Source organism: Bos taurus, chromosome 6 (assembly GCF_002263795.3).
Source record: "Bos taurus isolate L1 Dominette 01449 registration number 42190680 breed Hereford chromosome 6, ARS-UCD2.0, whole genome shotgun sequence".
NCBI lineage: Eukaryota > Metazoa > Chordata > Mammalia > Artiodactyla > Bovidae > Bos > Bos taurus.
This window is the reverse complement of record NC_037333.1, coordinates 6800337-6825047: the sequence shown is the minus strand read 5'-3', so window position 1 is coordinate 6825047 and position 24711 is coordinate 6800337. Positions and strand designations below refer to the sequence as shown.

Sequence of the window (24711 nt, the reverse complement as noted above, 5' to 3'; positions counted from 1 at the left end):
CCTAAGGAGGTGACGTAAGCAGCTAATAAACCAAGTATCATTCAATATGTGTTCAACCCCACGTATGTAATCACTAGACGACATTTTTTAACTGAAAGGAAACACAGTTGGCAAGATAGACACATCCTACTTTGATTCCTCGAATTCTTCTTTGTTGCCCCAGGGTTGCTGGCTCTCTAATCTCTGATCATACTCACTTCATGGAACAGGCATCATAGTGGAATCAATACAGCAAAGTCAAAATAACAACCTTCTCTATGCGTTGTTTACATTAGCTAAAAAATTTTTGTAATAGGCATGTTACAAAACACAATATATTTAAAACTTTACATTTCTTATTATTGTACCTTAAATTTAGGGAGTCTTTGCAAGAGGAAAAAGGGGAAAAGTGATTCTCAAAGAAAAACTTTAAAGAGATGAAATTCTTCTGTTTTTGATTTTTACACTTTTTAGATCTTTGGTGCAAAATTAAGAAATCATACACACATGGAATTAGATCTCCACATTGCATCCTAGTTGTTTTATGGGCAGTTTTTCACATTCCATAAAAATAAAAATGATAAAGTATTTTTAAAGCCTAAGTTGCATACTTTGTAAAAATAATATACACAATATTTCTGAACCTAATTTTAGCCACTCATTTTATTAAATCATTGGATTTTTGATGCTTGAAGGGAAACTGAATGACAGAAACCATTCTATTAATACCACCTCACTAAGTTCTTTTTGTTGTAGCAATAATAACATACATGATTTATTTCTAAAATCTTAAGATGCTTGGGAAAACTAAACAGAGTATACAGTACCTTTCATTATATATCTCAAACTCTGATTACAACAGAGTTTTCTTTATTTCAATTTTCCTATAAAACTGATTTAATACATTATTTTTAAGAAAATAATATTTTTCCTAAAAGAAAGATAAAATCTAGCATAAAAGTAGAAGTTGAACTTTATACTGTAAAATTCAGAGACAATGAAGTGTAAAAGATATCTCTGTTAAGATTTAATACTCTGAACTTTAGAATTAATGCAGTATTGGTGGAGAGTAGTCTTAGGGCAATCAGGGCAAGTAAGTTTGAGATAGGATGTGGAAAATTTGGTAATTAATAAACTTATTTAAATTTTTAAAAAAGAATGCAGTATTAAAATAAGAAATCTACATATTTACCATCCCACAAATTTTCCCCAACTAACATAGGCATTAACTAACTACATTTGTACTAAATCACCTTTACTGACCTAGAATATTGTTTTTGAGCATTCCATCTACCACACACCTAAAATTAGGAAGTGTCTACTGAACTACTACTAATTTTGAGAAAAGTTTCATTCACAATTAAAGTTAAGGTCAATGAGTTGCCTTCAAATAGGTGAATACTCTAATAGTCTAACAGCTCTTATCATAGTGCCAAAGAAGTGAAAAAATTAAATTGTTTTTAAACTGCACCATTCCATGATCTCTTTGCAGTCCTTTTTGATAAGTGGGAAAGTAATGATCTCTTTGGATGAATAAATGGTAACCTGATTCTATTGCAAAAGAATAATTTGGCTCAGATATAAGGTTCTTTGGACAAATGAATAGTTAATATATTACCAAAATTAGGACCAAAGAATTCATAATAATGATCTCATATTTTATTAATAATTATCACCCTGAACTGTTTTAATTTTTTAAAAATATATCTATCAATATAATCTTAGAAAATTTAAGATTTTAAGGAAATTGAAAGGATTAGTTGTCCTAACTGTATGTGTATATTTAACCACACAGGTCTTCAGAGAACTGAGATTGTAGTATTTGGTATGCTTCCCGGGTGGCACTAGTAGTAAAGAACCCACCTGCCAATGCAGGCGAGAAAAGAGACGGGGCCGGGGGTTGGGGGCTGATCCACCCCTGGGTTGGGAAGATCCCCTGGAGGAGGGCATGGCCAACCCACTCCAGTATTCTTGCTTGGAGAGCCCCATGGACAGAGAAGCCTGGCAGGCTATAGTCCAAAGGGTTGCAAAAAGTCAGACACAACTGAAGTGGCTTAGAACACATGCATAGTATTTATAATACTTCATCACATGGAGTACTGATGGATTATGCCTGAATAGATCACTCCATATTTCTAGCAAACAGGCTCTATCTCTCCCAACCACTTGTAATTATTCATCACATAATCCTAAAGGGTCATAAATCCTTTATAGGAAGAAAGCAGCGAGGGAGGAGATCAAACAGAAACAATTTAAAATATGACCTATGAGGGACGGGGTAAAATGCTGTAGTTCTACCTGGTATCATTAGTGCTAGATTAGTGGAGTACGTCACTATGATCCCCCAGGTCAGAGGACAATGGGGAATCAACAGACACTTTGACAAATTAAAGTATGCATGCTTAACTGCATGCTCAGTAGTGTCCCACTCTTTGTGACCTTGTGGACTGCAGTCCGCCAGGCTCCTCTATCTGTGGAATCTTCCAGGCAAGAATACTGGAGTGGGTTGCCATTTCCTTCTCCATATCCTTCCCAACCCAGAGATCAAGCCCACATCTCCTGCATACGGCGTCCTGCTTGCTCCTGTCGCTGAGGTAGCTTCTCGGGCTGAGAGGCGAGGACAGGGATTCACAGCAGGCAAACACCAGGGCCCACCACGCCTGCCTTGCTGGGCCGAGGGCTCACAGGTGACCAATGGTCCTAGTAGGGGGCTCCGGGCCAGCACTGCGCCTGCAGCAGGCTCTCCATGAAGGCCGGGTAGTCCAGGTTCCACCCTGAGTCCCCACCCGAGGGGGCTTGGTGGCCTTCACCTCCTCTCCGGAGAAGACGCTCTCCTGTGGGGCCCCTCTGCTGACCGACAGCCGGGACCGGACCCTCTTGGGGAGCTTCTCATCCAGGGTGAAGATGTCACCACACTTCACCATCAGCTGGGACCCATCCTCGAACTCGACTTGGTAGATGTGACTGGTCACAGAGGAAATGAATTTGGCCCTGTAAAGGTTGCCGTTAGTCCACCGGAGCTCCACGAACTCACCCTCAGGTGGCGGGCCCAAGCGGACACAGTCTCTACTAGTGATGCTCTCTGGATACAGGTTGTCGCTGTAGGATCCGTCATCAAAGTTCACTTCCTAGAAGGTCTGCGTGGTGGTGCCGATAACGCGGCACCGGTAGTAAAGCCCGTTGCGGTTCTTGGTGATGACCACCTGGCCCAAGGACACGGCCCTCGTGACCTGGACGTTATGGCCCCCCGACTTGTGCTTGAAGCAGGTGATGGAGACGACGTAGGGCCAGTCATCCAGCTCCATTAGGATGCTGGCGGCATGGGCGCAAGTCACGTGGAAGGAGGTGGCACATTACCACTGTGCCACCAGGGAATAGTTAATACTGTAGAAATCAACACATCCCAACACAAAACAACACATTGTTTTATAATATGAAGATTCCAGCTTCAGAGTCTCAAAGCAGGAAGATATAAAAGGGGCTGACTCAAGCTTGAGGTGAGACTTAAGGACCACCAGTGGTTATTTCAACATTTATGTACCAAAAAATACAATATAGATACAAACAGAGCTATGGTAAAGTCCTGGCAAGTCTTCTGAATATCTCCCTCTATACTTTTCATTCATATTTATTCTGGCCTCCCCATCAGATGTTAAGTCTGTCAAGGATATATAGTAGTTGCTCTCTGCTCACAAAAGGACCTTTACCTAAGAATATTTAAGGACCTTTACCTAAGAATATTTAAGGTCTTCCCTGTAGCTCAAACGGTAAAGTATCTACCTGCAATGCAGGAGACCCAGGTTGGACCCCTGAGTCGGGAAGATCTCCTGGAAAAGGAAATCGCAACCCACTCCAGTATTCTTGCCTGGGACAGAGGAGCCTGGCAGGCTACAGTCCATGGGGTCGAACAAGTTAGACACGACTGAGTGATTAACACTATACACGAATATTTTAGACTGTTAGGTGAGCTAAGTACCTTTTATCTGACTATAAGTCTGAAGAAATTTGGAATGAGGGTCATAATAAGTGATGCTAATGGGTATTTTAGTAACAGGATATCTTAGAAAGATAGGTGGGCTGTTTACTCCAATGAATCCACCTTGGAGTCCAGTGAGAAATTTGAAAGATCTATGTTAGGACACAGCAGTGGCTGGCTGGCAAGCAATGATTAACAAGGCCTCAGGACTAAAGACAAATGAATCATGGAGGGTGGGAAAGAGACCTATTGTTTTGTTCTGATTTATTTTCAATCCTTTCTCAAATAGCTCGTTAGAATTCAAGCTAAATGAGAGGCAGAATAGGTACTTAATCAGTTGGGGAATGGACATTGCAGTTTCTTTCTTCCATCTTTCAGATACATGAGAAACGGAGGCTGATGGGTAGAGAAAAATTAGGAGTAAAATTTTGTAACATTGGTGTAAAGACTCAAAAGACTATTTTTCTCTGAAATAAAATTACTAAAATATAGAGCATCTAGGAAAATAGACTTTTTGAAAAGCCAAAGACCAGTGGCTAAACGTGCAGTGGCTACTGGAATATGAATACTCAAGAGCTGTGGCAGGACCTCACCCAGGGACAATCTGAATCCATTCCCGCCGGGGTAGCAGGAGATGCCAACATCTTCCCGATGGCTGCAGTCATGACTTCCCCAGGGTCTCTGCGAACACTGAAGGAAACTGGCTTCCTTTCCCGAGCAACTGACCCCATCCAGCCATATGGGTCCCATGCTCTCTTCAAAGTGGTTTGCAGAGGCTTGTTTGCCGTATCTGTGGCAATAAAACAAACATCATGCACACAACTGCTCTCTCTTGTTTCAAGGAACCACAAACCATAAAACAAGCAACCTCATTAAGTGTCATGACTTCAGAGGGTAGTATTGTTCTTTCTCCTATCCTGAGAACTCAGTTCTAACAGTAGTATTCACTACATCACATATTTTCATGATCTTAACAATGTTTGATTGATTGAATGGGTAACGAGTAGATAATTAATCCTATTCCCCCAACCATTCTTGTGTTTTGTCTACAGTTTAACCCACCATCCAGAGAGAATGCAGACAGATAAATGTCAAATTTCTGACCGTGGAAATAACACAGTGCACCAGAAAGTGAGAACTCTTGTATCAGCCTCTGAAAGCCTTCTGAGTGCATTTGATTTCATTAGCTCTCTAAGCCCTTTTCCTATCCTGTCTTCCAAAATAAACCGTGTGAGGAATTTCCTGGAGGTTCAGTGGTTAGGATTCCACACTTTCACTGCCAAGGGTTGCAGGTTCAATTCCTGGTAGTGGAACTAAGATACTGAAAGCTGCATGATGCAGTCAAAGAAAACAAATAAACAAAAAATAAAAACAAAATGTATGTATTGGTTCAGTGATTTCTCAAGAATCATTCCAATCCATGATGAAACCTGGATTTTAACCCATCAAAATCAGAGTAATAACAGTGCTTTTTATAAGGTTACATAAATCTGACTTTTTAAACTTTCATGAATTATATTTGTGTTTCAATTGACTTTATTTGTAACACTGCCCTACTGAAAAAGCCTAAGTGTATTATAATATATATACACACTGTAGAAATAGGAAGGATCCACAAAATTAAAAATTAGCAAATAAGTCAATCTCTACCTTCATTCATCTTCTCCCCAGTTTGGTTCTTTTGTTCTGTAAAATCCAAACAAGCCTCAAGAAATCCCTGGGCTAAAAGATATCTGAAGTCTTTCAATTGGTCTATATAAATAATTAAACTCTAACTCATAAATTTTATGTTAGCCACTTCCATTCATTTTATTATTTCTGTATTAAGAATATGAAGAGATCTTTTGGTCTGAAAGATGAATGTTCCTAATTTTTTCCCATGCACTTATTTATTAAATTTACTTAACATGATGAACATTTCAATAAATTAAAACAATGCAACTTTCAATGTCATTCTAAGACTTCTATTTTTCTGACTGATCGGTTCTTAGCTAGAAAAGTAATTATCCTAAATTCCATACTGCTATCACTTTCAACTTATACCAGGTTTCCACAAAATGCAGCAATCTGATTACATCCGTTCATATCAATTATGTAAGAGACAGAAGAGGCCATTTTGCTTTGGGATTTCGTTTGTATGACGAAACCCAGTGTTCACCCTCTTTTTCACTCCAAAACAGCATTCTCTTTCAGAAACTCCTCTGTAAACTAAAATGTAACTGTAGCAGGTGCCTGTTCTACCTTCTAACACAATCATTTAGAATTTTAACAAATACTGAGAACACTTTCAGAACCATTAAGTTCTGGTACTCTGTATATGCAAGAAAAACTTAATGTATCTGTGAAACAAAATAAATTAAAAATGGAGGAAAAAAAAATCAGCATTTATTCAATTGTTTTCACTAATACGGAAAAATATGAGAACAGTAAACAACAGTATGTTTGAATTTTTCTAAACTTGTGAAAATGGGATACAGTTCTCAGACTAACAGAGATTTACTCAGATGAAATGGCATTTTAAAGTAATTCTTATTAATTAAACATCAATATTTATTTGGCTAGCATGTCATAGCCCTTCACCTCATAATTATAATTAACTGCACTGCCCATGAAAATTCAAAATATTTGTCAATCGCATACATCTATACCTTTTGATGTTTTTATTTACAACAGGAAAATTTAAACTAATTTAAATATTACATAAATTATAGTATGAACATCATCAGTTATGTTATTAAGAATTATGACTACAGTAATGTAAAGTTTAAAAAGTGAATAGTAAAATTACATATCTACTACCAGAGCTGTTACAAAGTTATACACAAGTTTTAATAACAGAAAAATTAGGGGTAGTTTTTTATTTTCTCTTTTTTCCAAATCTCTAAAATTTTATATTACTTTTACAACTTTAAAAACATGTTTAAACATAGCTTGAATGTTTAGCTTGAATGAAAGCATATTTTTAAGTTTTAATATTTGCAATTAATTCTATCTCAAGCTGAAATAATATAATTTTGCTTATTTCTTTTAAACATGAGACAGTTACTTCAAGTATGACATAGAAATATGGAAAATAAGAAAGAATGGGCATTCATAGGCCTCATTCAGATATTAGCTCAAAGGCATCATTTGCAATTACTTCAAGCAACTTAGGTCTTTACTCTGGAATGCATTATGTGTGTGACATGAAATATATTGCTCAAAGTGTGAAACTCAGTTTTTAAGAGAATGAGGTCAAGGGTGAGTTCAAAAGGTCATCTCATGACAAGAAAGCTGTTTTTCTCAAATAAAATGATAATTATCATCACATTATGAGAAAGGAAATAATGTAATACCAAAGAATTTGACATTGGACTTCTCTGCAATTTTAAACACAGTGATGTTATTACTAACAACATCCAATAGTAACAATGCATCAGAATAAAACTGATCATTCACAGCACACAGTCTCACTTAAATAGACAAAACAGGACTTCCATGGCTCCAACCAGTCATTCAAGAAGAAAGGTGGTGGCAGGAAAGGCAAGTGAGATAAATAGTAAGATATGGATGGGTATTTATCATCAAAGAGAATGTTATTGTTTTTTAATTGCTGAACTTCCATATATAGATAGGTAGATAAGAGGGGTAGGAAGGTAGGTAGAATAGACATGTAGATAATGTTTGAGAATATATATTGTTAGTATTATAGACATTCCAAGTAAAGGTAACAAAATAAGACTTCTAAAAATAGAGTTTGGCATTCAGCTATCTTGTATCAATAGATCTTACTTAAATCCCAGCTGTCGGCAAACCACATAGGTATTAAGATCAGTCCAGCCGTCATTACAGACAGTCCCCCACTGTCCTCTGTGATACACCTCCAGGCGACCCTCGTGGCTGCCTTTACCACCTGCAAGTCTGATGACGCCATCTGCGACAAGAAGGAAACACGGAGACTGAGTAAATAATGACCAGAAAAAGGCAGAGCAACATTTTAATTTCATGAGAAATACCATCCTACCCAGATCTCTCTCTAGGCCTTTTTTTTTTTTTAACTCCTACTAGAATTGTCCTTGGTAGCTCGGACAGTAAAGAGTCTGCCTGCAATGCTGGAGACCCGGGTTAAATCCCTGGGTCGGGAAGATCCCCCGGAAAAGGAAACGGCACCCCTCTCCAGGATTCTTGCCTGGAGAACCCCATGGACAGAGGAGCCTGGCAGATTACGGTCCATAGGGTTGCAAAGAGTCGCTCACAGCTGAAGCGACTAAGCACACAAGCATAGACCTGTGCTCAGTGATCTGAGGTCATTAACGGGATTGCTCTTGAACAAAGTCATAACACATATCTGTCCTAACAAAACACTTTCCCTTTTATTTGTACTCCTATGTCTAAGTAGAAAAATATACTCTGATATAATTCCAAAGTAATTATTTAGATTTCTCCAGATTAAATACTTGGGAAATTTCTTACAGGTTTAATCTCCTTAAGTATGAACAACATTTGTCATTTAAATTTAAAAAGTATAAAAACACAGTAACTTGGAAATAGCTGAAAAATTTAACTGTGAATGAAAAAATACTGAACTATGAAGACAAAATAAGCTATTCTGGTTGAAGAGTGATCAATCATGTCAAAGTATTTATTATTATTCCTTAGGCATTCATAAAGGATTCCCCGGTGGCTCAGATGGTAAAGAATCCACCTGGAATGTAGGAGACCCAGGTTCAATTCCTGGGTTGGGAAGATCCCCTGGAGAAGGGAATAAGAACTGGGGTGCAGGTTTTGCCTTTGTTCTTTTGTCGATAATACAAATCTAAATTTGAGTCTTCTGAAATTAAATGAATACTTAATTCCCAGAAAATCCTGTAAAAAGCGTCTAAGCAGATACACAATATAATAAATTCATTTCCCAGAAAGTATAAGAGGCTATTTCCATCGAAAATAACCCAAACACTGTCCCTCCTCCCAAATGAAATACATAAATAATCTTGGGGGAAAGTCATCCTTTTCATGAATCTCTGGGATCATTCAAAGTAAATTAAGATCTCCTAGCAATAGAATGGGAGAAGGCAATGGCACCCCACTCCAGTACTCTTGCCTGGAAAATCCCATGGACGGAGGAGCCTGGTAGGCTGCAGTCCATGGGGTTGCAAAGAGTCGGACAGACTGAGCGACTTCACTTTCACTTTTCACTTTCATGCATTGGAGAAGGAAATGCAACCCACTCCAGTGTTCTTGCCTAGAGAATCCCAGGGACGGGGGAGCCTGGTGGGCTGCCGTCTACGGGGTCGCACAGAGTCAGACACGACTGAAGTGACTTAGCAGCAGCAGCAATAGAATCATTATTAATGTAAAATTTCACTGTTTGCAAAGCATTGTTACACCTGTTACCTCATTTGACCACCCCAGCAACACTACAAGACTATCGTCATTTGAAAGAGGAGGAAATGGAGGCTCAAGAAGATGAAGTGCTCTGGCTTACAATCTGGTATAAATTTTCTATTTATTTTGTGTATAAATGTGTTATTCTAATAAAATAACAGAGTGTACAGAACTATGTAAATAAAAAAGTAGACCTTCGGCATTTCACAGTTTCTCAGAAGTATTTCATTTAACTTTTTTAAAGAAATATTAAAACCCTATTTTTTTTCTTCAAGCTCTTTTTGCTATAGAAACAACAGATTTGTGATGACCCAACTTCTCTTGCCCGTCCATTTCTCTCTTCTTCCCCCCAAACATTTAAGTACATAATACACTCATTTGCACTCAGACATGTCCTTGCAACACAAGACATAGCTTGACAAGCATGTTGTGATTTGGAAGAGTCTGAATATTCAGTACAGCAAAGGTTAATCTGGCTCTTTAATAGTGTTCTTTAATCAACAATCCCATCAAAATAGTTCACCAGCTATAAACACATTCTGAGAGTCAAGACAGGTTAATCAATGAATGGACTAAATATATAATTGTAATACCTAACATCCTAAATTTATCATTGTACACTGATTCTGACTGCTGCTGCTGCTGCTGCTAAGTCGCTTCAGTCATGTCCAACTCTCTGCGACCCCACAGACGGCAGTCCACCAGGCTCCCGCGTCCCTGGGAGTCTCCGGGCAAGAACACTGGAGTGGGGTGCCATTGCCTTCTCCAATGCATGAAAGTGAAAAGTGAAAGTGAAGTCGCTCCATCGTGTCCGACTCTTCGTGACCCCATGGACTGCAGCCTACCAGGCTCCTCTGTCCATGGGATTTTCCAGGCTAGAGTGCTGATTCTGACTACTGGGTACTATATATTGCAACAAGATTATATGTTCTTAATTACTTTATAGGATTGTGTAGCTTTCAACTGAAAATTTCAGAAATATCTATAAATAAAGAGAGCATTTTAATACACAGTATACATTCTTTTTATGTTTTATTTGGGGATTTATTTGTAAGTGCATTTAGTAATATTAGCTAAATTGAGGAGGGAAGTTAAAACCAAATAGGCGCGAAGGCAAGGGTGGCTAGGTTGACAGGGTGAAGTTCCTACCTGTTAGAGGGGTACAGGACACTCCAGCATCTTCTTTATGGTCACAGTTATGCTCTCCCCAGGAACTCTTTGGACACTGCTCAATAGAAAGCTCATTCCCGGTGCAGCGTACCTCATCCAACATTACTGGACCAGACCCTTCCCCAAAATACGCCTGATTCCATGCTTTGGCAATGCCACTGAACAAACATAAGAACATAAGTCAGATCAAAGGTTAGTCGGACCTGTTTCTTCTTTTGCCTCTGGCAAAGGTAAACTTATGATTAATTTATAATTTTCCTTATCAATTCATTCCACTGTAGCTATCTTGGTCCATAAAGTACCATTCATTAAGAATGAAAGAGCTGCAAGCTAGAGTCTGGGGCCCTGATGACTGTGGAACCACCATACCAACCTTGAGTTGACTATCTCTGGTCTTTATGACCATTGCATCAATGATGCTGGCCAGCCATCTCATCCTCTGATGCCCTCTTCTCCTTCTCCCCTCAGTCTTTATTAGCATCAGGGATTTTCCACATGAGTCAGCTGTTCACATCAGATGACCAAAATACTGGAGTTTCAGCTTCAGCATCAGTCCTTCCAATTCAGGGTTGATTTCCCTTAAGATTGACTGGTTTGATCCCCTTGCTGTCCAGGGACTTTCAGGAGTTTTCTCCAGCACCACAGTTTGAAGGCATCAATTCTTTGGTGCTCCACCTTCTTTACGGTCCAGTTCTCAGAACTGGACATGACCACTGGGAAGACCAGATCCTTGACTACATGGACCTTTGTCGGCAGAGTAATGTCTCCTTTTCAAACCTACTGTCTAGGTTTGTCACAGCTTTCCTGCCAAGTAGCAAACATCTACTGATTTCACGGCTGCAGTCACTGTCCACAGTGATTTTGGAGCCCAAGAAGAGGAACCTGTCACTATTTCCACCTTTTCCCCTCTATGTGCCATGAAGGAATGGGGCTGGATGCCATGATCTTAGCTTTTTTAATATTTAGTTGTAAGCCGGCTCTTTCACTCCCTTCCTTTGCCCTCATCAAGAGGCTCTTTAGCTCCTCTTTGCTTTCTGCCATTAGAGTGGTATCATCCGCATATCTGAGGTTGTTGATGTTTCTCCTGCCTATTTTGATTCCAGCTTGTAACTCATCCAGCCTGGCATTTCTTATGTCTTGTTTAAGCCACAGTTATTTTCAGTTCTCTTACTCATGGCCAAACATTTCTTCACTCAAATTTATTTGACTAAATTGACTTCTCTCACAATTCAAAGTGACACTATATTCTCTAGAACCCCAGATTTCAATGAAGAAGATCATGATTGCCTGTCAAAATGATAAATGACTTCAGAAATTGCATCTTTAGCCCTTTTCAGCCATTTAATTCTTAAACTAGAGTATTTATATTTTTAGTATGCTTTTCAACGATACTGCATCTATTCCCCACTATTTAAGTTGCCCTTTTCTCCTTACATTATAACTATCTTGAGAATTTAAAACCAAAACAGGAAAGCAATTCTGATATATGTAATTCAAATTTTACTATCCAGAAATAAGGTTTTATCGGAACAAAACCACACTCATTCCCAAATTATTGTCTGTGGCTGCTTTTGCACTACACAAAAGCTCAGTGGAGTAACTGGAAAGTCTAAAGTACTCACTATCTGTCCCTTTACGGAAAATGTTTGTTGACCCTTGCTCTAGAGGAAAGAGATTAATGAAAGCAAATATGAAAACTGATTTAGAGAACACTGAAAGTCGCAGAATATAAGCAGAGGAGACAGGATGACTAATGCAGGTCATGGGGAAGCCAGATAGGAAAGCTTTGGAGAAAGGCAGATTAACCATCTCCTTGGATCTCTGCCCTGTGACAATTGCTAGAAAAGAAAAAGATCTGTGTCTGTTAAAGAAAATTTCAGTGAGTATAATTCCTTGAGGCAAGATTAGGTGCTAAAATAAAACCAGGGACCAATATGAGAGAAAATAAAATTTGATCCCAAACTCAGAAACAAAAAATGAACTCCAGATGGTTTAAAAATCTAAATAGAAAGAAGGAAAAAAAGGGAGGAAGGAGGGAAAGCGGAAGACAAGATGACTAAAAAGTTAATACAATGCAATGAAATAATAAGAACATAGTTCTTAAACCCTTGATAATAAGGGAATTTCCTGAGCAAGATTAAAAAAAAAAAAAAAAAACCGAGAAATCAGAAAACAAAGACTATAAAAAGTTAAACTTATAAATTTGAACTATGTAATAAATAAACCAAACACATAAATTTGAACTACTGTATAGCAAAATACAGCACAATCAGATCAAAAGGCAAAGAAGGTAAAAGATATATTTGTAAAATATAACAGCAATCAAAGAAAAAAAAATTCTTAGAAGTAAATAATCATAATTTATTATTATCATAATGAAAGACAAAATGACCAACATCAAAAATAGGGTAATGGAGAGAAACAACCTATTAACAGAAGAAGAAATAGCCATGGCCACTGAGCATATTGTAAGATGCTCAACTTACAAGGATCAAGTTAAAACAGTAAGAATGCATTTTTACATATCCTTAAAATCCTTTGCACTAAAAGTCTAGGCTAAAAGATTAAAAACTAAAGGCTTTCTATTCCCAAGAAAAAAATAACAAAGGTAAAATACTCATTACTTGGGAGTGACTTGAGACAGGCTGGACAGAGTAACTGAAATACACTGCATTTCAGATATGTCAAAGATGTGGTAGAGGTTCTAGGAAAAAGCAAAAGGCCTGATTAATAGCCTCTAAACTGTGTTCCTACCTTAAGGGAGGACACTAGATGGGAGTTCAGAAGCCCCGGACAGTGACTCTGGGGAAAATCATCTATGTTACAATGCAGCCTTAAAACATCATTTGGGTGTTTTATTTTCTTCCTTATATATCTTCATATTTTCCATTGTTTACAACCATTATTTTAATGATCACAAAAATGTTTAATTAAAATAATCAGAAAAATTAATGCAACAAATTCAAGAACCAAAACAAAACAAAAAAACACTAACTAGGAAACCATGATGTAAAACAAACTAGGCTTCCCAGCTAATTTTTGAGTTTACTAAAAATTAAGATGATACTTATAAATACACACAGTCCTTCAGCCTATTTCCTGGTGCCCTGGACTGTACTGGCTTTCAGGGGAATACCAAAGAAATGAATGACTCTGCCCTTCAAGAGATTGTCTAATACCAGGGAGAGCAACATAAAACTCATGGTTTGTTAAAGGCTAATAAGTGCTATGTAAATTTGATAAAGTTTTGTGTGTTCTCTTCCCTTCCATTATGAAAAGTATGTCCACACCAGCCCCGGCAGTTCATGTGTAGTAACAGTCCCAGTTTTACTACTTTCTTACCATCTGACAGCCGAATAAATTTGTGGAATAGGGGATCTCTGGTATAATACATCGATTTATTAGGTTACTTTATGCAAAGTTGTTTGACCTACATAGCAGCAATCCCCAATAAACACTGAATTGATCCTGTGTCTGATCCATATCCAAACATTCCTAAACCTCTTTAGCTAATCTGATTGTATTCATATAAAATAGTCTGTTTTTCATAGAAAAATAGCAAATAAAAAGTACCACCTGACTAACTCAATCCCTGGATTTAGCTACTACTTTGAATAGATACAGAATTGAGTTAGGCAATTCTATTGTGTAAAAAGGATTACTTGTTAGGTTATAAAAGACTGGTTCTTTGACCACAAATATCATTTTGTGACACATAACATTTGGATGAAAAACTCATTTTTATGGTCAATAGTCCATATTTCTTTCTGGAAAACAATCCCCTCTATCTCCAATAATGACATTTTGAAGTATACTGAATGATTACTGTATGCCAGACACTGGTCTAACAGCTTCAAATGTATTAACTCTTTCAATCCTCCCTACAACCCCATGATGTTATTATCCACTGTTTACAGATGAGGAAACTGAGGTGCAGAAGTTAAACAATTTGCCCAGAATTAGATGGTAAAATGTGTCTGGCTTTAGAGCAGACTCTGAAACACTTTGCTTTCTTTCAGTCTCGTGGGGCATTTTCAGTGAGGTGTCTGTGGCACATTAATATATAATCTGTCTAAAACATGCTTATCATCAATTTCCTCCTACAATAAACTTTTCTCTCTTGACTTCCCTATTTCTTTCAGCCTGTATTCGTATTTATCCTTATTAATACCTGCCTATTTTACAAACAGTGTAACATGAAAGGAAAATTCCTACTTTGGGAGCCATAAATTTCAAGATTCTGGTCCTCACTCACAGTATAATTTGGGAACTTTGAGTAATCTCAGAGAGCCTAACTTTCTCATCTGTTAAATAAGGCCTCCTTTCTGCTCAATAATTAGACATACCAATAATGTTTGTAAAATATTTTTAAAATTAATAAGCAATAAAATAATAGAACAAATAAATATTTTTAAAGAGTATGAGAAGAATTTTTATTTTGACCACTGAATAATATGGTTCTGTAATATAATTTTATAGCCAAAAAAAAAAACCTAAGGAAAAAAAAGTGTTCAAAAATTTACAATTCTTATGTAAATTATGGCATATCCACAGAATAAAATATGATGTCACAGTTCCATTAGCAGCTACGCTTTTAAGAGTTCTGAAAGACATAGGAAATGCTTCAATGTTAAGTGCACAAAAAGAACGCCAAGTAAAATGTCTCTACCTGAAACTTCACTGCATATGTATGCATTCTCAAGTTCAATTTTCTAACACTTGGCTGCTTCCTTTCCTGATCCTCATGTTTCTCTGAGTTCTGGGTTAATCAAATTTAAATATCTTAAGTACGGTTATTTCTTTTGTGTTTTAGGAAGCTTGCCAGCTACCAAAATCTACAGCCACCATTAAACGATGAGGGTCAACAAAGACAGCATCTCACAAAGAAATTGTAACCAGCACTCCAGGGAGGCATGATATAGTTTGCCTTTGGGAATTCAACAAAGCAAGTACCACTGAGATGAAACATGTAACATTAAAAATTATTTCATCTGAAAGTACTGTGCCTTTAAGTAAGCAAAACAAATTCTAGGGGAAGAGCAGTTGCAGAATACTGCTGTACTGCAAGTTTATGAGAGAAGTAGAAAACCAAAGGAAAGAAAAACAGAGCAAAAGAACAGCATCAGTTCAGAGACTAGGATACTTATAATAAAAAAAAATCTCCACCAAGCTATATTGTTGGTTATTACACAGGCCTGTGGAAGATCTTTGCTGTCTTGAATATTTGAAGGTATTTTCCCTTTTCATCACTTCTCTAAATACAAAGCTCCTCATACAAAAGATAGCAATGAGCAAATGCTTGAGAAAGATGTAAACACTTTACTCAACCCACACATATGTTCAACATTAATACAGTCTTCCTTGTGATTCTATCTCTACATTCTTTCCATGTAGTAGACTATTGTTTGTCAACACAGTCTTTGTTTAAGAACTGTTTATGTAAGTGAAAAAAAAAAATCTTGGCTAAAGAAAGAACTCTACATTACAACATGAATTTTTAGAATCACTTTTAAAACTACAAAAGTGAAAGTGTTAGTTGCTCAGTGGTATTCAACTGTTTGCTATAGCAAAGTCCGACCCCACGGACTATAGCCTGCCAGGCTCCACTGTCCATGGAATTCTCCAGGGAAGAATATTGGAGTGGGTTACCATTTCCTCCTCCAGGGGATCTTCCCAACCCAGGAATCGAACCCACATCTCGAGTATCCTGCATTAGCAAGTGGGTTCTTTACCAGTAGGGCCACCTGGGAAGCAAATACTTGAGTGATGTTTATCTAATCAAACTTTTGGATCTCGCCTCCCATTTCAGAAGTTACAAGAACCAGAGGAGTAAGCTCACTGACACCAGGAGGAAGAAATGAGACAAATCCAAAAGGTAGGATATTCTACAAAACAACCGGTGTTGTCTTTGGTCTCTGCAACAAGTCAGTGTTAGGAAAAACAAGAGAACGTTCTGGATTAAAAGACTTTGGGGATATAACACCCGCATGCACCACAAGGCCCTGGGCTAAATTCTGCTACAGAGAACCATCTGTCAAGGACATGGTGGGAACACGTATGGAAATTTGAACATGACAGGATATTAAACAATGTAAGAATGATTACCTCTTACATTAGTTGTGATGATAATTTGGCGATGTAGGACAATGTTCTTATTTTTAAAAGGTGCACACTGAAGTATTTAGAGGTAAAATGTTGAAAAATCTTTATTTTGTTTTAAAATACTTTAATATTAACCTACAGTTTTGAAAAAGTTGGGGAGGGACAGTTGCAAAAACAATTGCAAAAAAATTACGGTTCAAGGTTCAAAAGTCACGCTCCAGCGTCAAAGACTATGCTTAACTGGACAAAGTGAAACAAGAACTGAGACGTTTTCATTTTGAGAAGTCTCCACATCAACCCACCGCTACCTGCCACAACATGCTAAATATTTTTTTTTCAAATTTAAAGTAAAATATCAACTTTCAGAAGATCTGCCAGTATAATTTGAGAGAAACTTTTAGGCCTTCTATACCAATGTTCACTAAAGACAAGGATCAGAGGATACAAAATTATAACATACTATTCCAAAGTAACCATAACTAAAGCAACATATAATATTGGTTTTCTGTCTGTATTCCACAAACTTCATTGCCATATCCTGCACAGGAATTATTTCCTTTGAACATTAATAAACATTCTTTGTTCTAAGCATAACCTAACAAATAAGGAAGCAATGGCCAAAAGTTTAGACAATATTTTGGGGAAAGAAGTTGAACTTCAGTTAAAGCCTCACAACTAGTTTCATCATATGACTTTGGTAAGTCACTGTGGTTGACCACGCTAGTGACTACCTGGGAGTCCTGTAAAGGCTCCTGATAAAAAGTGGTAAAAGGCTTAAGATTTTTAAGAATACAAAGTCAGTTGAATTCAGATACAAACAGGTTAGATCTATAGGTATACAGACATTCTCTTCAAGGAGACTACAGCCAAATACAATGATCAAAAAGGTGGCTTTTTCTATTTGTTCAAAGAAATGTGCAATTTAAACACACCTACCTTTGGGTATGGAAGCAATAAACTTAGAAATGTAAGCAAAACAAAAGAAGAACAACCAACCTCAGACCCAGCTGCCTGCAGACCACTTCTGCATCTGCATCATCCCACTGGTCGTCACAGACTGTCCCCCACTGACCGGCATGGTAGACCTCCACTCGGCCCTCACGCACACTGCTGCCCCCAACAAGGCGCAGGATGGGGAACGCAGGACCTGCAATATGAAATTAACGACAAATTAACACCTACACATCTACACTGAGCTATAGAAGATCAGGTATATTCTATTTGTTTGTCATTCTCAATCATAAAGTTATATTTAATAAGTCACTTCAGCGATATGGACATACCCACGCATGTCTAATATATTTTATGATAATCTCAACTGATTAAAACCCTCCAACTTGAATTACACTCATACAAATAGCTGTCAAGAGGAAGCAGTCTAAATTCACTTTTCCCCGAGGACCTCAGAAACCAGAAAAGACACACTCAAAACTGCAGTTATTGGAAACCCATTTGATTTTTATGGTATTGTGGGGGGTAGCATTGATTTTTTAATTTACAGTAACTTGAGCATTACCAACATGTAATTATTAAGAATGGCACTTTTATCTATGACATACTTGCTTTCAGCATAGAAATATTTTTACATTTGTAGAGATCAAGTCAAAGTTTACATTATCACATTATAAGAAGCTGGTGGACATCACAGCCACTACCTTCAAAAAACAATACTGAAGATTCATTTGTGTATGAATCAATTCATTCTCTGTGAAGAATACCAGAGGCTTCCCCATGCAAATTCCTTATTATAGTCTACGATACCCTTATCTATTTTCATCAGTTTAATTTTTCTCTCTTTTTATTAGCCTAGAATTGAGGGCACAGGGAATGCCTTTCCCTTTCACTCAAGTACTTCAGATACCCAGCTATGTAGAAAGGCAGGTAATAAATATTTGTTGACTGACTGGATTGGCAAGCGATGACTAAAAGCCTAGAAAGAATATCCCAAACAACGAAAAATAACTATCGCTATCCATTCCTTCAATTCTGTTTCTTAAACAGCTATTAGGCAGAGAGGCACTGCACAAATGCTACCCCTTAAGCAGTATATTGCCTCGGGATATGGTCAACATGAGCACAGATGGGAGACCACTGGGAAGACCCTGCAGGGGTTCAGGTGCAAAAGGAGCTTGCCCACCACTGGGGGGAATTAGGGCATCTCTTCTAAAGAAGCTGTAGCTAAGAGGGCCAAGATGATGGATGGGACTTCATAAGTTAGACATGGGGATGTGCAATTCAGACAAAATGAACCGAATGAACAAAAGCATAGAAGCACAAAGCTGTATGTGTTTGGGAAACAGAACAGCCCTCTAATTTTTCTGGAATAAAGAATGTGAGATGGTCAAAGGTTCAGAACAGGCTGGGTCCCTATTAGGAAATTTAGTTTTATCTTTTGCCAAATACTCATCATTTATCCACATGAAATATGCTTCTAATTCCTCCACAGTATAAGCAGCTATCAATAAATGGTATTTGGACATTCATATTTTTATTCAAATATCACACCAGAGAAGGGATTTAGATTAGTGAACATGTACATCTATTCATATTCTGATATTTGTAACACAGTTTTCTTACATAAGTCAACTAGCACTTGTAATTTGGAAAAGGATAAAGGTAGGCTTAATAAACATAACTGTTCTCAACATTATATAGCAGCTTCTTATAATTAATGATTGCTCAATTATGATAAGAAACCTAAATTTACATGTTATTATGTTTATTTTTCTTTTAAGAAGCTTGGAAAATATAGAAACTAACTAATGGAAACAACATAAATTTCTTAAACTATTATATCCTTTTCTGACTCTCCTCTCCCCACCTCCATGGTAAGCTTGGAAAAAACAGAAAAACAAAAAATTTTAAGAGGAAATTTAAAATTATCTTCAACCCAGAAACATTATGGCATAATTACCTTACATTTTTTAAAATGTTGTGCTTTATTTTAAATGTAGTTTTTACACTGGTTGTATAAGTATTTGTGAAAATATTAAGAAGCTCAAAGACAAAATTTAGTCACCATCTCACATCTTCCTAACAAATACACACAGAAAAAAAATAATTTGAAAGAAATTTCAGTGAAGTAGTTGACTCGTATTTAACTTATGGATAAATAAAACTCCCAGACATTTTCATTTATATTGATATTTCCTATGTCCAATACTCAGATACGATCTTCTACTTTGTAAGTGTTGGAAAAGTACTACATGCCAAGATGCTAAATGTAAATTACAAACTAAAAGAAAGTATTAACATTAAAGGTCTGCTGCTGTGCCTTAAGATAGACTCAGTGTTTGCTGATTTGAGCTGTTTTCATATTCTCATTTAATTTACCATAAAAGCATATTTTTTCACTCCCACTTCTAATTTATCTCAACCTTCGATACATATATGCTTACACCAGTCTTAAATTTACCTTTGAAGCCAGAGTATAAACAAGTGGATAGATTATAGAGAATGGAGAGCTTTTTTAAATAAAGAGTAGACAGAGATCCTGAAAAAAAGGATTGTTTTCAAAATTTTACTTACTTCACTACTTGAAAAACGTTAACATATTTTACCAGTTAGGTTGAACACAGAATACAAGCAATATCTACAAAAAGCAGTGCACTGTTGAGCCCAATTCAGAGCATCCCTGACGTAGCAAAGTGTAAACATGTATTTGCCAAAGGTAGGATTACCAAGAGGTGGAGAGGCAAAGGAAGAAAAGGAAAAACTTACACGACATAAAGATTTAGAATGCACCTTGCACCCACAAAAGGACTGCAGCTCTCCAAGCACAGCCTGGTATGAGATCTTGCACCATTTCCATCGGGTCTTCCTGTCAGTTCACAAGAACGACCCTAGCTTGGATTTTCCTATTTTTTCGGAGGGAGCAGGTCAATTCCTTCCCTGATACTTGTACTCAATCAGAAACCATTGCCCTCGGCTGTCTGCTGGCATTCTAAGACCTGGGACATCTGATCACGCTGCTATCTCCAAGAAAATCCAAAAAGGTGTGATAGCCACAGGTGTGGTCACACGTTAAAACAACCATGGACCCCAGAAAACCCAACCACCATTGTGAAACCAAAAGCCTAGAAAGAATATCCCAAACAAGGAATAATAACTAGCAAAGGGAGCTTCTCCCACTGCTTCCATTCACATGATCATACACACATCTGTATACTGAAACCATATACTAATCACCAGTGCTGCAGATGGTGACTGCAGCCATGAAATTAAAAGACGCTTCCTCCTTGGAAGGAAAGTTATGACCAACCTAGATAGCATATTAAAAAGCACAGACATTACTTTGCCAACAAAGGTCTGTCTCGTCAAGGCTATGGTTTTTCCAGTGGTCATGTATGGATGTGAGAGTTGGACTATAAAGAAAGCTGAGTGTGAAAGAATTGATGCTTTTGAACTGTGGTGTTGGAGAAGACTCTTGAGAGTCCCTTGGACTGCAAGGAGATCCAACCAGTCCATTCTAAAGGAAATCAGTCCTGGATGTTCACTGGAAGGACTGATGGTGAAGCTGAAGGTCCAATACTTTGGCTACCTCATGTGAAGTGCTGACTCATTTGAAAAGACCCTGATGCTGGGAAAGACTGAAGGCAAAAGGAGAAGGGGATGACAGAGGATGAGATGGTTGGATGGCATCACTGACTCAATGGAGATGAGTTTGAGTAAACTCCTGGAGTTGGTGATGGACAGGGAGGCCTGGCATGCCTCGGTCCATTAGGTCTCGAACAGTCAAACACAACTGAGCGACTGAACTGAACTGAATACCTAGGACATCATGCATAGAAGGAGCCCTTATCCAAGGTAGTGATTTGTTTTATGGAATGTGCTATCTTCAAAGTAGAACACTAATAACTATGATTCGATTCGATTCTATAAAGTGAAAATATTTTGTTATAGTTGCTGTATTTTATTTTTGGTTTCAAGATGATTTTTAACTTGATTCCATCACAATTTTTCATTACCCAAATAAGTGTTTCATATACAGTATATAATAATCCTATAAACAAATTAGGTTAAAACAGAAAATATGTGAAGTGAGGTCAGGGCTTCCCAGGTAGTCCAGTGGTTAAGAATTTGCCTTGCAATGCAGGGGAGACCAGTTCAATCCGTGGTCTGGGACGATCCCACATGCTAGGGGGCAGTTAGGCCCAAGCTTCACAAGCACTAAAGCCGGCATGCTCTAGAGCCTGCGCTCCACAGCAAGAAAAGCCACCTCAATGAGAAGCCCGTGTGCTGCAACTAGAGAGCAGCCCCTACTTCTGCAACGAGAGAGAGCCCATGCACAGCAGCCAAAAAATTTTAATTAAAAAAAAACTGAGTTCAAATGTAAATCCAACTGTTAGATGAATTCCTTTGAGGACTAATTAGATTGTTGCTAAGTCATGATGATTCAGACTCAAGTCTGTATTTAAACGCTTAGGAAAACATTTAACTAAGACACGTTTTTCACCTGGAATGCTGAAAACAGAATAAAAGTAAAGCAAGAGAATAATTTTTTTTTTTTTTTTTTACCATGGGAAAAGCTACACAGGACAGCAGCTGCCATCTTCTCAGAACACGCCCCGCCCTGCCAGATGTCTTTTTCACAAAGCAGTATATTTTCTTCATCTCCTCGGCAACGGACATTGCTCCAATAAACGGGAATAAGGCCCAGTTCAGAAAACGGGGTTTGTTTTGCGACTCCTTTTCCTCTGGAAGTACAATGCTCAAGATTAGGTTGATCAAATGTAGGCTAACTTTTATCAAAGCACTGCTGCTGCTGCTAAGTCACTTCAGTCGTGTCCGACTCTGTGCGACCCCATAGACAGCAGCCCACCAGGCTCCCCGGTTCCTGGGATTCTCCAGGCAAGAACACTGGAGTGGGTTGCCATTCCTTTCTCCAATGCATGAAAGTGAAAGTGAAGTCACTCCATCGTGTCCGACTCTTAGTGACCCCATGGACTTCAGCCTACCAGGCTCCTCTGTCCATGGGATTTTCCAGGCAAGAGTGCTGGAGTGGGGTGCCATTGCCTTCTGCAATGCATGAAAGTGAAAAGTGAAAGTGAAGTCGCTCCATCGTGTCCCATTTAAAAAAATTTTATATATATATAATAGTATTTACTAGCAAGACTTTGAAATCAATTAAGATAACTCAGCTAGTCTACATATGTTTAACCTCTGATATGTACAAAACTGAAATTAAATTTTTAAAAAATTAAATGCTTATCTGAATAACATGATGATCTCTAGAACTGTCTCCATGCAACAGCTTCCATTAACCCAACAATAAATATTTGGGGTGTATCTAAAATATGAATCTGTCTTGACAGCAATAAAGCCAGGTTGCTCTGCCCTTATTTGAAATTCTCTTTTATTAATGGACTACTAAGAGATGACAGAAGGAATCAGATCTGAAATTTATGTTTGCAGAAAGGTAGTTTACATTCTTTTATCAATCAAGAGAATCTCTGTAATTCACATCTCCACTACAGAGCTTGCTTTTGTTTTTAAATTTTTTAGAAAATTTAATATGCATATAGTTGACTTACAATGTTGTGTCTGCTATACAACAAAGTGAATCAGTTATGCATATACACATACCCATTCTTTCTGCTGTACAAAGAAGTGAATCAGCTACGCATATACATATATCGATTCTTTCTTAGATTATTTTCCCATATAGGTCATCACAGAGCACTGAGTAGAGTTCCCTGTGCTATAAAATAGGTACTTATTAATTATCTATTTTACATATAGTAGTGTGTATATATGAATCCCAATCTCCCAATTCATCCCTCCCTACTGTTCCCTCTTAGTAATCATAAGATTGTTTTCTACATCTGTAACTGTATTTTGTAAATAAGTTCATTGTACCATTTTTGTTTTCTTGTGTCAGTCTCATAGAAAATTTCATTCTTCCCTGATTTTCAGGGATAATAAAAGCACAGGTAGAAAGGTACATGAAGGAAGACACTGACACCAGCCTACAAATTTGTTACACCTTCAGGCTGTCAAAGAAAAAGGCAATATACGCCCACCAGCCAAGGACTATTTGCCAGACAAAATACCGGAGATAAAATCAGTAATTAACATGCTAACACCATAACTCTTTGTAGGCTCTCCCCTTCCTCTTGCTTTTATCCTGATTTATCCCAACCCTCATTGTAAAAAATTAGTGAAGTTGTTGCTTAACCTAAATAATTGTTTAGTTAACTAACTTAACTAATCGTTGTTTAGTTGCTAAATCATGACTCTTTGTAGTCCCATGGACCGTAGCCCACCAGGTTCCTCTGTCCATGGAACTGCCCATCAAGAAAACCGGAGTGGGTTGCCACTTCCTTCTCCAGGGGCTCTTCCTGACCTAGAGATAGAACTTGCATCTCTTGCACTGGCAGGTGGATTCTTTACTGATAAGCCACCAGGGAAGCTGAATTAAGTATTGCTGTTGTTCAGTCGCTCAGTCATGTCCAACTCTTTGAGACACCAAGGACTGCAGCACACCAGGCTTCCCTTTCCTTCACCATCTCCGGAAGCTTGCTCAAACTCATGTCCATTGAGTCCGTGATGCCATCCAATCATCTCATCATCCACTTCTCCTCCTGCCTTCCATCTTTCCCAGCATCAGGGTCTTTTCCAATGAGTCAGCTCTTCACATCAGGTAGCCAAAGTACTAGAGCTTCAGCTTCAGCATCAGTCCTTCCAATAAATATTCAGGGTTGACTTCCTTTAGGATTGCCTGGTTTGATCTCCTTGAATCTAAGGGACTCTCAAGAGCATTCTCCAACATCACAGTTGCAAAGCATCACTTAAGTATTACATTAACCCTATTTGCTACTCTAATAGAATCAAAAGTCTGAACAAAACTTAAGCCCTTAAGGTTCGCCTACACTAAATATAATTTCCCACCTTTCGAGTGAGAAGACAGGAAACACGCAAATTAAAATTCTTACTGATTTGACTGCAGTGGACTAACCTTTTCATTTGTGTCATCACATTAGATATTACCACTCATTGATGATTAATCTAAAATATTTGCAAATGGAAAGTTTTTCTTTCAGGCCTTTTAACCCTTATATTTTCATAACAAGATATTTTCCAAGCTTTTTAAAGATCCTTGGTGATAAAGGTCAAGAAAA

At 37.8% G+C, this 24711-nt stretch overlaps 1 protein-coding gene across 3 annotated transcripts in view; it reads right to left on the bottom strand.

Moving 5' to 3' along the window:
* The window catches only part of PRSS12 (serine protease 12), a 77153-nt gene that overhangs the window by 34980 nt on the left and 17462 nt on the right, over positions 1-24711 (bottom strand). For 2 of the 3 annotated variants that reach the window (XM_024993169.2, XM_010805881.4), the window contains exons 2-5: positions 17588-17738; positions 10469-10647; positions 7727-7868; positions 4549-4745 (exon numbers count right to left, since the gene is read on the bottom strand). In XM_024993169.2, coding sequence (XP_024848937.1) covers positions 4549-4745; positions 7727-7868; positions 10469-10647; positions 17588-17738 — 669 coding nt within the window. Of the gene's footprint in view, positions 1-4548; positions 4746-7726; positions 7869-10468; positions 10648-17587; positions 17739-22108; positions 22288-24711 lie in introns of all 3 variants that reach the window. The other variant, NM_001193222.3, reaches the window with a different exon arrangement.